We start from the raw sequence: 13,387 nt of genomic DNA, 5'->3' as shown, positions 1-13,387 counted from the left end.
TGTAAGCGTCACGCCTACGTCACGCCTCGAAGAAAATGTCGGAATGTCCATAATAGAGCCTCTGGACATTCCGCCTTTTTCTTCGAGGCATGACGTAGGCGCAACGCTTACAAAATGGGGCTGATGGCCGCGATTTGTAATGTAGGCATTGCACCTAGCGTTCTTGATAAAGCAAAACAGTTTTCCTCCACAGTAAAAATAAAGCAGCTAGCTCAAAGCGTACGATTATTCCATCAAAATCGTTTCTCGCTTCCGTCGTCTGCATGCGCACAAGCTGTCACCTGCTTCTTTAGCTAGGATGCGTGTCCTCGGGAAACGGAAGGCTTCATCGTATATTGGCGCCCACGCGCCTGCTTTCTACCTTGAGACAATATAAGCGAACTACCAGTGATGATGAGCGCACGCTCTAGGCCGCGTTATCGCTATCTCATGAAACGCAAGTGACTCAGACCGACTCGTCTGGCTGAGAAGCGGCCGAATATCATCGATAGCATTGCGCGCGCTACAGGCATCCGCTTGCGCGACGCAAGCGCTGGCACTGCCATCTCTTGTTCACTGTGCTGCTTACTCGCACCGCAAGAGGATAAATAGGGACTTTACAAGAGGAAACTTCAAGACGCCACCTTACGTACAGTTATTTTTATAAATTAAATTGTCGCCGTTGTCATAGCCTTTGATGACGCGAAAAGTCATTCATATTGATTACGATACAAACGCAGTAGTGAAAAGTGCAAAAAGTTGCAGAAAGTTTGTTAGTTTTAACCAATATTATTTTAAATAAGCATGTTTTTAATAAAAATGATAGTGCAAAACACAAATGCCAACACCACTCGAGAGCGATGCAAATGCTATGAGCACGCGTTGTGAACAAACGATTTTCATGGCCCAAAATACAGGGAAAATAAGGCGATAATCATGCCTCATGACTGCCACTGCATATGGCCGCTCATTACGATAATTTGCACGGCTCTTCGCACCACAAATTATGGCGGAAAATCTCTGCAATGGCGGCCCAGCGCAACGTCACGCAACGTCAAATTGACGTTCTCGAAATGGCCCTTCCTGTGACGCTGTTCACGGGATATTCCTTCAGCCAATCAACAAGCTGACATGCCGGCTTTCTTGAAACGCCACCACATATTCGCGAAATTGCAGATGCATTGCACGGGTTCCTGCACGCTACCGTCCACTTTCTTTTTAAAGTGCTAAAGTCGCAAGTATAGGTGCCACGGACCACAAAAAGTATTAGTCGATAAAATGGGCAGCTCCACGTCACGTTTCGTCATTCTGATGAAAACGCAAAATTGCACTTTGCAAAACTTCCGTTTCCCGGCACAAATTTCAAAACACGTGACGTCTCGACCGCCAATGAAATAACCAACATGGCGAATAATGGCGGCCGTGCAGCCGCCATGCGTGTCGAGAATAGAGCCTCAGGCAGCGGTGACTGTCGCCCTCTTGACTGTAGTTGTCTGGCTTTCCTTGCTTGATAAGATGACGCAAAGTACCGCCAAAGATCACAAGAAGAATCGGCAAAAGATTTATCATCTAGTGCGTGCTTCCGTTGTGCACTGCTCCCGGACTGAAGGTGTTCTACCTACCCAGACGAGGAACGAATAGACCTTTGTGAATGCCACATAGAGCCACAGGGGATACAGTAATGCTACAGCGCAGCGCGATAGGCCTTGGGGCAGCGGCAGCTTCAGGGGAGCTCCGATCAAAAATGCACAGGTTATCGTTCGATCGGATCTCGAACGTTAAGGCCGTAAGCTCCGTAGCGTAGGTTTAACGATAGGCGCTGTTGAATTGGCTTAGAACAACTTCATTCAGCACTGCTGGCGCGATTACTGGTGGCAGCACCAAGGCTGGTACGAACTTTCGTGCAATCATCTTGGTTAGACTCCGGAACCCTAACTGTGGAACAATATTTTCGTTTTAACTAAGCGCACATCGTGCTATGCGTCACTGCTTACGTCATCGCGGTAATTTCAAATGACATAGCTTGGCGGGGATAACACGGTTAGAAACCGGCCAAGCTGCACTGTAATGTCCAGTAATTCGGGCTGGCGCTTATATTTCGTGTGCTTAAAAATGTCAGAAATATTAAAATATATTCATAAACGTGTCTGGTTGACTTAATCAATTTGCTTTCTTTCTCTGCATGCTTACGCGCCAAAGCGGTCTCGGTCGTAATGGTCACATGTTTAATGACGATTTCCTTATACCCTCTTAAGAAAGCAAATATAACATTTAGTTGGGGGTGCATCTAAATGGCCCATACATCTTACATGCCAAGTTCGGGTCAACTTCCTCAAATACGTATTCCAAGTGTTCCTCAATAACTCGGTGACGAAATAGCTCCAACGTGCGTGCGTTAATTTTACGAAATAACATTAGGCAACTTAAAGAAATCACCAGGATCTTTTTTTAGACAGATAAATAAAACAGAGACCCTCTTCTGTAATTCAACAGGCAAAACAATCTTTATTCATGACTGAATATTCCGAAGATATATATAATTATATTTCCCGCAGATTCAGCATTTGTACACACCACGTTCTTTTGAAGGACAACAATCAGAGCCAAATGCTACACACGAAGACAAAGCTTGGGAGATTCATGTTGTATGTCATCACGTACACACACGCAAAACACATAGTTATGTTTCGAGGCATTCTTAATGTCCTCAAATATGGTACAGTAAGTTACAGTCATGGAATGCCCACTATGTAACAATAAAGATTTCCCTGCTTCAGTAAGCTTCAATTACCTCTGTTACACAATTAGTAATTCACACGTATAATTCACATATTTATGCACATATTTTGATGCCGGTGGTAGCGTCTCACAAAAATAAAAGGGATGATCGAAGTAACAGTATCTCTGTATTTACACAATAGTTTCTCACATTGTTTAATACGCTGTTGAGGGGAGCTAAGCCATGTAAGCACTGGGTCAGGCACGAAATCACTAGCCTACTCTCATTTAAGCAGCATTGTGTCACACGATGTCATTATTTATAGTGAGTCTGACCACCTGTAAAATAAAACCACTCAGTTTTCTTAATAAAACAAGAGGACTGCTGCAAGGTTTCGTAATCAATGGTTAAGGCTTCGTTTCTCTGCCATAATGACTACGTTAGCGCGGAATTTATTAAAATTGATGGACGTAGTAATAGTTGTGGATTTCACATAATCTATATACTCATGCTATATATATTTCATTCTTTGTACACTTCTAAACACACTGTCATACGCTGGCAGCTCTTCCTAGTAACAGTAACAAGTGATATGTTAGAAGCCTTATATTTCTGTACTCACGCTTGGAAAGTTCATTAACAAGTAGTCAGTGCGCAACAAAAAGAATTGGGTGGGGTGGGAGGGGCATTTGGAGTTTTGCAATGCAAACACTGCAAAATTTTCATCGAAGGTTAAATAGGACTGGAAAGAGTGAAAAGTTCTTTTTTGTGAGAGACAGTGGAAGACAGTTCGCTCTACAAGAAAATTTACCCATGTTTGTTTCTCGCACCAGTCAGCTGATATATCGTACATATATGCTGTTATCATTCTACCCATTTATGAGTTTAACATCATAGATTCGAGAAATGTTGCAGTTATTTTTTTCTTTTTTCTATTCGGAACTTAAAAACCGCGGGTGTAAGAAAAAAATCAACCACCGTCGATTTTTAATACGGAATGTAGGCAGTTGTGTCCTTTCTATCAAATAAAGCGGCTGCTAAAAGGACGCAAACAAAAACAGTTGACACGTGTCTGTTTCGTGTTTGCGCTTTCGCATGCATCCTTTGAGCAGCAGTTATGCCTCACATCAAGCACCGATGTAGGCCAACAAGTTCTTCAGAACTCCGTATTCTTTCCGTCGACTTAACAAAACGACGTCTTTCAACGCTCGTAAGAACCTAAACGATCGCAATGAGATGTCACACGTTAGCAGGTATCAACCCTGCTGCATTTCATGCTCATACCACTGAAATCTACATAGACCGGTACTATGCTACACAAGACAACCCAGTCCCCCATGCAGCGTCCCCCGAAAGTCACCCTGCGTAAATAAAGCGTATATGCCACTGCACAGAGAAACGCGCATTCCGCAGTGTGACTGTGGTTCTTAGGAGACAGAATAATTTATACAAATCAGTAAGGTGCATAACGCAGGGACACATTGAATACCGGTGCATAACTTTAAATGGAACAAGAACCCAGCATATAGAATTTCAGGAAGGTTAATTTACAGTTAAAAATTCCAAGAATTTGTTGCTATGTGGCTGCATACTCTGTGTTGACTAATTATGTGTCTTGCAAAGTGTTCTGATGTTATATCCATAATTATGAAATTATCCCTGAAACCTATATGTAAGTAAGAGGTACACTCCAGCTTTTTGTTTTGTCATTTCTATACTTACTCTAACTTGGTGCAGCTTCTTATGACTGCAATGACTTCATGAGCAGGGGCGAAACATATGAAGAAACGGCAATTCTCCCAAAAAAAAAACGGCACGCAGTTCACTTTGTCGCATCCACGATACATTTATTGTTGCAGCACACCTGCTGTCTAAGCAAATGATACTGGCTGCTCTGCCAACTCTGTCGTAAATCGTTACACCCAACAATTAACTTGAGAGCGATACATTGTCCTTTCTTGGTATGTTATCAGAAGAAATCTGGTTAATTGAGCAGTGACTCGCAACGTTCGGGGCAGAATATTTAATTGAAGAGGGGGCGAAATAGCGAAAAACACATCCGCTGACACATGCATTCTCACACCCACACGAAACATATTCACGAGCACAAACAGCTAGGTTACTCTACGAAGACAATGCCAACTTTACAGAGCCCGACTGCTTTGAAATTTCTTGAGCGAAAAGCCTTGGCAGTCTTGCTACTTAGGTACTGCTCACTTTGCTAAGCGCGCTCGTTTTTTTTTTTCGGGGATACACTTTGTCGAGAGGCTCTTACAGGACAGGAAGACAATGGGGAGTCTTGAGGGGAAGAAAGGGTGGCAACTTCGGACCTCAGGTTCATTGCGTTCCGAAGTGTCTAAGTCTCCTGCTGAATGCTGGTTGTGAGATGTAAATAATCGCTATAGGAACTGGCTTCGTCTGGCTTCTACTTGCCTACTCTATTGACCTGTCCAGGTAGTAGCCATCGGGAAGAGTGAGTTTCAGGCCAGTATAATTTGACAACGTTTAAACGCGCTTTTGCTTGAAGAAAGCGCTCAGAAAATAATTTTTGCTCTGGGCTGAACACGGCATGCCACTCTGCTAGTTCAAGGTGGCGAAGATGATTCATAGCCATGATAAAAGCCGCTCGAGTGCACTATCTACAGTTGCTGTGAACAACAAAACTCCTCCACAGGAGACATATCAGCTTATCTTTCTCATCAACATAACACTGACGGCACAAAGGCATGCCCGAAGTTGACCAAACACAAATGTTTCAGGCTATGGGGGCAAGCATCGTGGCTCTTTAATATTGTCTTATTTTGATCTCGTCGAGGTCACTCTGTGTAGAGACTGCAGTTGGTTATCTTAAGTTTTTTGTAGGTATTGATGTCTCGAGAACTCAAATATTCGGCCAACTTCGAACAAGCTTCCAAACTGTCCACGCTTTAAATTGAGCAGCTCCTGTCATGCCATCGTGACTTTAATTCTTAGTTGTTAAGTAGTTACGGCACTTGCGTTCGTATACTCATCAGTACGTGGTCAGCTTCAAGAACTTTTATTTACTTAAGCAACTGTGCATGTTCATCATTTGTTGCTTCCCATCTAAGTATCTTCTGTGGCTTCCTTGACTCGTTTTCAAAAAATTGCGTGTTCATGCTCTCCAAATGTGTTTAACGTATTTTGCGCATTTTGTGATTTCATTTTGTTTGCCATGCGATAAGGTGTAGCCGGCGCCGTCTAAAGGCGCCAACCTCTCCTTTAAAATCATCTCAATAAACTAAGCGGCCGATCAAATATTGACGCGCATGTGGTTGATAGTCCTCTGTGAAGTGTTGTTGCTTTTGTTCGAATGTGTAGCTAGAATCTGACATCATGGCAAACAGAAATATGACTAGCCTGATGAATTGTCATAACCACATGCTGAAAGGAGATTTATGCAGGCCTGCCCATGTATACTGATCAATACCTAGTTAATTCTATAGATAGAGCACTACGTTGTGGGTAACATTGTTTATTTTGTCTTTTTTATCTTTCTGCCCACTACATGCGTATTTATTTTTTATGCTGTCGATTAAGGCAAAATTTAAGATGTGCTCTCAACAACCTTCTTTAGCAACAGCCGGGCACGGTATTTAAAGCATGTAGAGCTTTTCTCTAGAACATACAGATTGCGGTATTTCAAAGTGAAGCAAGTGGTTAGTTAAAACAGATGAGCTCCTGTGATGTCACTTGCGCCACAAACCGCTAGGCACATAGTGTTTCCACTGTCCACAACGTTGGAGCGCCATTAACGTCAGAGAAGTTGGCTAAGCAAGCACCTGAATGACTGGGGCGCTGTAAGTTGCTTATTTTCATCAATTTGAGAAACATGGTGAGGGAATAAGCATGCTGGTACGTGTGTGTGTAGGGGGTGTGCACGTATGTATTACATGTATAAGTTCTTATTTCGCAGTCATTCCGATTTGCATACGTGTATGCACGTATCATAGCTTCGAGTTCTTTAATGCAGCGCTAGAGAAAACACAGAGTGTTCTCGCAGGAGATCCCTGGTCTTTCTGGAAATGACTAAGTTCTCATTTTTCCAATTACTCTGAATGTAACCATCCTCGCATATATGGAGTACGAGGACGTCTGTAAAAACCGCATTTACAGTCGAAGCGGACGCATCGGTTGCCGGCCTTTCTTACGTGCCTCAGTTTTATCAAGAAAGTGAGACTCAATTCTTTTACATTCTGAAATGTTCGATGCCATGCAATGAGTTTCCTGGATATCCGTGCAATTTGACTTGCTGTCCTAACACTAGTGTATTTAAGAAAACCAACAATGCAAACCTAAGTTAGCTAATGAATTCCTGCAAAATGAATTCCACATTCAGAGCGTCTTGATTACAAATGCAGTCATAGATAAGGTTGAACGCCCACAGCAAAAAAAAAAAAGTATTCCTATCAAGAACGATGCACTAAACGTTCCATTTTGTGTCAGCTTGGTACATTACGAGAGGGTAAAGGCATGCGCTGAGAAGGACATAGGACTTCGAGGCCACACGGAATAACAGTGTGCGGTTAGACAATGTATCACATTAGTACCTTTAGAAGAGTGAGTACAATATGTGCGTCCATAACGACAAGAACACAGAAAACAGCTGCTCGATACAGATATGGTTAAGCAGTGCCGTCATCTTTAACGAAACACGAATCACTGCAGGTGCTTCTGCTACACAGAGATAGTCATAGTAGGCATGACAAGACGATCACAAGATTTTCTCTCATCCGCACACAAGACATGCAATATTATCACAATGAGAACACTGTACATTGATGCGGCGCTAGGTCTCTTCCCTGAACCTTTCACTCTTGGCTATGTTTGTCACACAAGAGAGCAGAGGGCCATCACGTGGTAAACCACGTGATCTTACCCACTCACACTGTCCGTAGAAAAAGTTCAGCCCCCGAACATGTCCATCACTCTAGCTTTCACTTTCCCATGTGCGCTTAATGAAGGGTTTGTGAAGTACAGTCTGTAACTCATTGGACCAAACACAGTCCAAATGCACGAACATGGTGACAGAAACACTTGTTATTGTAACAACCGGCAAAGAAAGGGGCTGCGTAAAAGCAAACCAGAAAGCTAAGATGCGAAAGAAAAAATAACCTGGGCTTTGAGATACACGCGACACTTGAGCGAATGCGAAAGGCGCATTGCCAGAGGCCAACGAACAGCGCGGAGCCCCATGCGCTGTAAGAACCTCCAACAAAGCACGACAATTTATCAATTGAGGGTATGTTTCTATATTTTGGCACTGAGTTTGACACAATTTCTGCCAAAAAGCCGCAATACAGGTTGTATTCCGAAACGCTCTGTATTAAGCTCAGCACCTTCTGTGTTCTTGGAAGTGATGGTAAATTGAACAAACCTGCTAACTTCTGTCACAACAGTTGGGCCTAAAGGCTTGTTAGAATCAACACTTGTATTTATCAACAGGAGGTCAAAATGACATTCGAAATTCAGTGCCTGCGGCTTTCGCCAGTGCCCCAGAGGCTAAAGCCGCACGCACTAACGCACGCAAAGATATCGGCATCGGTACGGGGAGGCGTGAATTCTTACAATAGTTTAAGAAGCTGTAGTATGTGTGCGTCAACTATGTATCTGAGGTTAGGCTAATCGAGGCCTATCTGCTAATAAAGCGTCTGAAGCAATAGTAAACGTGCGATATAATTTAACCTGTATTCTAACGGGACAATACAAAAATACTTGACAAGAGCAGCGGCAAAAATGGTAGTACATCTTCACCGAGTTCCAGCGGTCATCCCATGTGCACTGCAGCCGTATAGAAAACCCGCCTACAGCGCGTCACGAAGCTCATTCCTGTCATCTCATGGCGGGCTTCTTGCCGCACAGTATTCTATTAAAGGCGTTCCGAAAGTCGGGACTGAATATGGTGTATATTATCGGGTTTATCATCGAGTTCGCGTAGCCCAGCCACAAGAAGAAACTGAACACCAGCTTTCCCGGGTCGCACGTCTCGCATAGTGGCATGACTAGCGCCATGACAAAAAAGGGCAGCCAGCACATGACGAACACGCCCGTGATGATGGCCACTGTCTTGGCTGCCTTGCGCTCGCGCCGGGATTCGAGCGACTCCTCGACGTGCTTCTTCTCGCGTTTTGTGAGCACGAGTAGTCGGCCGATGCCTCCGTGCATGGCTTTGTTCATGCCGTTGCTGGGCGACGACTGATTACTGCTGTTGTGGGCAGGCGAGCTCATGGTCGTAGTGTTGTGCTGCGGTGTGTTCTCGTTGGACGCCACGGCCGATGACGTCGATGGTTCCTTGTGAACGATGAGCACAGCTTTGGCACCCGGCTTGTGGCGAATCCGCTGGCGCGCCACCTTAAAGATGCGCCAGTAAAGCAGGAGAATCATAATGAGCGGCACGTAGAAGCTGGAGCAGGTGGCAAACACCTGGTACGCGGCGTCCTGGCTCACCAGGCACTTCTTCTCGTGCAGGACACGGCTGCGCGAGTCCTTGTCCTTCCAGCCGAAGATTGGTGCTATGGACACCACGAAGGCCACGCTCCACACAAGGAAAATCATGATGCCCACCTTCCGGACGTCCCGCTGCCGCATGTAGTCCACGATGGTCACCGCCCAGTAGCGGTCCACGGCGATGGCTAGCAGGTGCAGGATGGACGCGGTGCAGCACAGTACGTCGCAGCACGTCCACACGTCGCACAGCTCGGGTGGCATTCTCCATTCTCGCGTCACCTCGTACACCGCGCCCAGTGGCATGACCAGACAAGCCACCATCAAGTCCGCAACAGCCAATGAGAGCACCAAATAGTTACTAACGGTGCGCAGGTTGCGCTCCCAGATGATGGCCGCGATGACGAAGATGTTGCCGATTACAGTGGCGATGATCACTAGGCAGAGCAGCAAGGAGACGGTGATTACGACCGGAAGGTTCTCATGCCAGGACTGGCTCAGATTGGCTTGCATGCTGCTCGTGTCGTTTGTTGCCCATGGGTCTGGCTGAGCGTTGCTCCAGTTGTCCTGGCGGCCACTGTCGGCACCATCGACGAGGACGCTGGCGTAGTGCGGGTTGGCACCGACCAGCACCGCCGGCCACTCAGTGGTGACAGCTGCGGCCCTGGTACTCATGGCCGCCCCCCTCGTTACAGTGTCCGCTCTCCCAGATGTCGTTGGGTTCGGCTTCTCTCAAGGTGAATTTTCGCTCACGATCAACGCTCTCGGAAACAGCGCCTCGGGTCGGGTATTTCGTCTCTTTTGAATGGCTTTGTACTGGCCATGGTGCCGACTGCTGCTCTTGACATCATCAACTGGTCCTTGGGCAACACCTGCAAAATTTATGAAAGCGAAGACAAAAACACAGTTTAAAACAGAACTCCCAGCGTCAACAACATGATCAGAGCAAAACTGAACATATTCAATACTCGCAGACACGCCTTATATTATACAAGCCCCACTTTTATTGCTTGCAGTCAACCTAAACTGCAAATTTCAAACTTCAATGTATCTTTATTAGTTGTCAAATATTTTGGCCTGTTTTCCCTGGATGTAATGTACGAAACGAGCAAAAGAGAAATGCGAAACGCCAGTGGATTTCGTGCTTGGTTATTTCAAAATTTCACAAAACTGCTTACGCTCATGAATTTGGGCTTTGCAAAATTGAACCCCACGATATATATTTAGCAGTACACCACTTTAGACAATCGATTCATACATGAATGGTTAAACGCCTCAAAAAGACACTCCTGCTATGAGATATTCTGCAGTGGAAAGGTACGGATTAAATTTGGCCACCTCTAGTTATTTAGCCTGCTACCTAAGTATTACCACAACAGCAATTCTGGGTTCCTCTCCATCAGAACGCGGCTGCCGTGCCGGGAAATCACCCACAACCTTGTATTGAGCAGCCGAACGCTAGTCACCGAGCTACCGAAAAAGGAAACATATCATATAAGTAACCCAACCAGTAGGAAGTAAGCAAAACGATGCGCCACAATATCCTATTGACAAAAGGTGATTGATGACAAACAAAATTGTCTGTAAATTTTAACAAAATAACTAATTTCTTTGATAGAGCTTGCGGCGTAGCAAAATCCCCTCGAGCTCGAGACCGCTTTTTTTTAATTAAATGTATTTAAGGAGAGGTTGGTGCCTATATGTGGCGCCGGCTACTCCTCTTCTCTTGCATGATAGTTGTCCTCGAAATGTTGTCAAAGCTCACAAAACTGGACTAATAACCACATGTACGAACATTCACGTACAAAATCCTAACTGAAATATAAATAAATGTTCGCATTACAGAAGAGTTCACATAACATAAATACTCACAAAACTGAAGTGTTCGCACACAACACATGAGTTCACAAAGCATAAATGTTCTCAAAACCAAGTTCACAAAGATGATGTTGGGCACTTGCGAATTAGGTCCCTCTTGAATGCCGTGCTCTAAATACAACAGTCTTGTCATCATCATCATCATCATCATCATCATCATCATCATCATCATCATCATCATCATCAGCCTATATTTTATGTCCACTGCAGGACGAAGGCCTCTCCCTGCGATCTCCAATTACCCCTGTCTTGCGCTAGCGTATTCCAACTGGCGCCTGCAAATTTTCTAACTTCATCATCCCGTGTGGTTTTCTGCCGACCTGGACTGCCCTTCCCTTCTCTTGGTATCCATTCTGTAACCCTAATGGTCCACCGGTTATCCATCCTGGTTGGATAACAGTCTTGTGCGCAGACACAAATGCCACATGAACACGAAGACACAGTAAACAAGAGTGCCGGCTAATAATAACAATGCCAGCAATAACTAATATCTGATTTAGTATTTCTGTGATATTTTTGACTCCTCCAAAAATTGTACCAAGGCACGCGAAGCGATGTTTTGTAGTTTTTCTGTCGGCCATGGCCCCAAAATTTTTCCTATGGATAGTGGTCGTCTATCCAAGCCACGTAGTTTTATTGCGATAGCGATTATATGGACACTTCAACCGGATTTCTGCCGTCGGTGTCGCCGTCGCCGTCGCCGTCGCCGTGAGGTTCCGTATAGATAAAATCTTTGCCGCACGCCGTATGCCCCAGAGGCAGCGTGCGGGGACGCGCGCTATCACGGAAAGCGAACGCACTCAATCTCCCACGCGCAAGCAAGGAAGCGGAAAGCCAGCGCCGGAGGGAGCAGGGGGGGGGGGGGGCACTTCTCTGCCAACAACCGCGCTCGTCGCTCGTCCGCACAGTCTCTTATCTCTCCCACGCGCAAGCAAGGAAGCGGGAAGCCAGCGCTGGAAGGAGCGGGGGGGGGGGGGGGGGGCGCACTTCTACGCTGCCAACAACCGCGCTCGTCATTCGTTCGACCGCACCGTCTCTTATCTCCACACGGCTCTGACCTTTATGCGCATTCGCCGCTCAGTTTCCGTTGAAGCGATAGACCGCACGTACCTTCGCCCGCTGCTGCGGCGTATATATCCGCTCGCTGCCAGCGTTTTGGCGGTCGTTGTCTGCAGTCATTCAGTGTGATCTATTCATGTTTGCTTGTGCGCGCTCACACCACGCTTGTTCAATCAGTTAGTAATAGTCGGGCCACATTTTCCAACGCACGCTACACATGCAATGCTGCCCGGGTCGGCAGTGCAGCGCTACAGGTGTGTCCCTTCGCACGCGCTGCCCACGGGAAGCGCTTCTCATCAACACCACCGTTTCACACGCGCCTTCTCGTGGTCATCGAGTCTCTCTTCATGTCGGTCTACTTGCGCCGCAGCACACCTGCTTACTTAATCAGCTCATGTTTACTACAATTCATATTGCTACCAAAGCCGCTCACCTTACTTCGTATGACATTGCTGTGTTGCTATCGCATTCATCGCTTCGCCCTTAGGGCGAAACTGTGACATTTTTTTCTGAAAGCTTCTTACGGGGAGCGTCATGTTTTTTTACAGCGTAGAAGAAGGTGTTCTATGTCTTCTCCAGCCTCTCCACATGAGCATGTAGCACTATTAGTTTTTCTTATCCTATACAGGAAGCTTTTAGTATAGGCAGTGCCTAGCCGAAGCCTATGTACTGTTGTTTCAACCGATCGGTTAATTTTAAACGGAATATTGAATTCTATTCCAGGATCAATATTATATAATCGAGAGTTCTGCGCATCATTTATGAACCAAGTTTCTTTGGACAATTTCCCGGATAGTTTGTTCAATAAACAACGCGCATCACTCATTGCTAGAGGAATTAGTGATAATTCATTCTTTTGAAGAGCCTCACGTGCCATTTGATCAGCCGTTACATTTCCTGTGATTTCACAGTGACTTAGAATCCACTGGAAAGTTATGTCGTGTTGCAGATCTTTCGCTATGGCGTATGTCTTCTGTATTTCATATGCCAATGTGCTGTTTCTTTTTCTTAAGCTGATTTCAGTTAGGCTCAGCAATGAGGCTTGCGAATCACTCAGAACTACCCAGCGAAGAGGTCCTGAATGCTGACATATGTAACGTAAAGCAGAAAGTATTGCGTAAAGTTCTGCCGTTGTGGACGTTGTACATTGGCAAAGCTTATAAGATCTTTCTCTTGGTATGTAGGTAATAAAACGCTGATGTAGAGGTTGGTTTCCAGCATGATCCATAGGTTATATACGTGAATGCGATCTACGTAGTTAGCGTAAAGATGTGATAAAGTTAATTGCTT

General features: G+C 45.3%; 1 protein-coding gene across 1 annotated transcript; it reads right to left on the bottom strand.

Annotated features, from left to right (window-relative positions):
* Positions 1-8,548: 8,548 nt before the first annotated feature.
* On the bottom strand, positions 8,549-10,008 carry LOC119441129 (5-hydroxytryptamine receptor 2B). Its single transcript, XM_037705817.2, has one exon. The coding sequence runs from the start codon at positions 9,833-9,835 to the stop codon at positions 8,549-8,551; it is 1,287 nt and encodes a 428-aa protein (XP_037561745.1). The 5' UTR covers positions 9,836-10,008.
* Positions 10,009-13,387: the final 3,379 nt, after the last annotated feature.

The sequence above is a fragment of the Dermacentor silvarum genome, chromosome 2, assembly GCF_013339745.2.
Source record: "Dermacentor silvarum isolate Dsil-2018 chromosome 2, BIME_Dsil_1.4, whole genome shotgun sequence".
In the NCBI taxonomy this organism is placed as follows: Eukaryota; Metazoa; Arthropoda; class Arachnida; order Ixodida; family Ixodidae; genus Dermacentor; species Dermacentor silvarum.
This window is presented reverse-complemented; position numbering and strand designations above follow the sequence as displayed.

What these genes read in the sequence shown, in the direction of transcription:
- LOC119441129 (XM_037705817.2), bottom strand. Translation starts at nt 9,835, where the DNA reads ATGAGTACCAGGGCCGCAGCTGTCACCACTGAGTGGCCGGCGGTGCTG.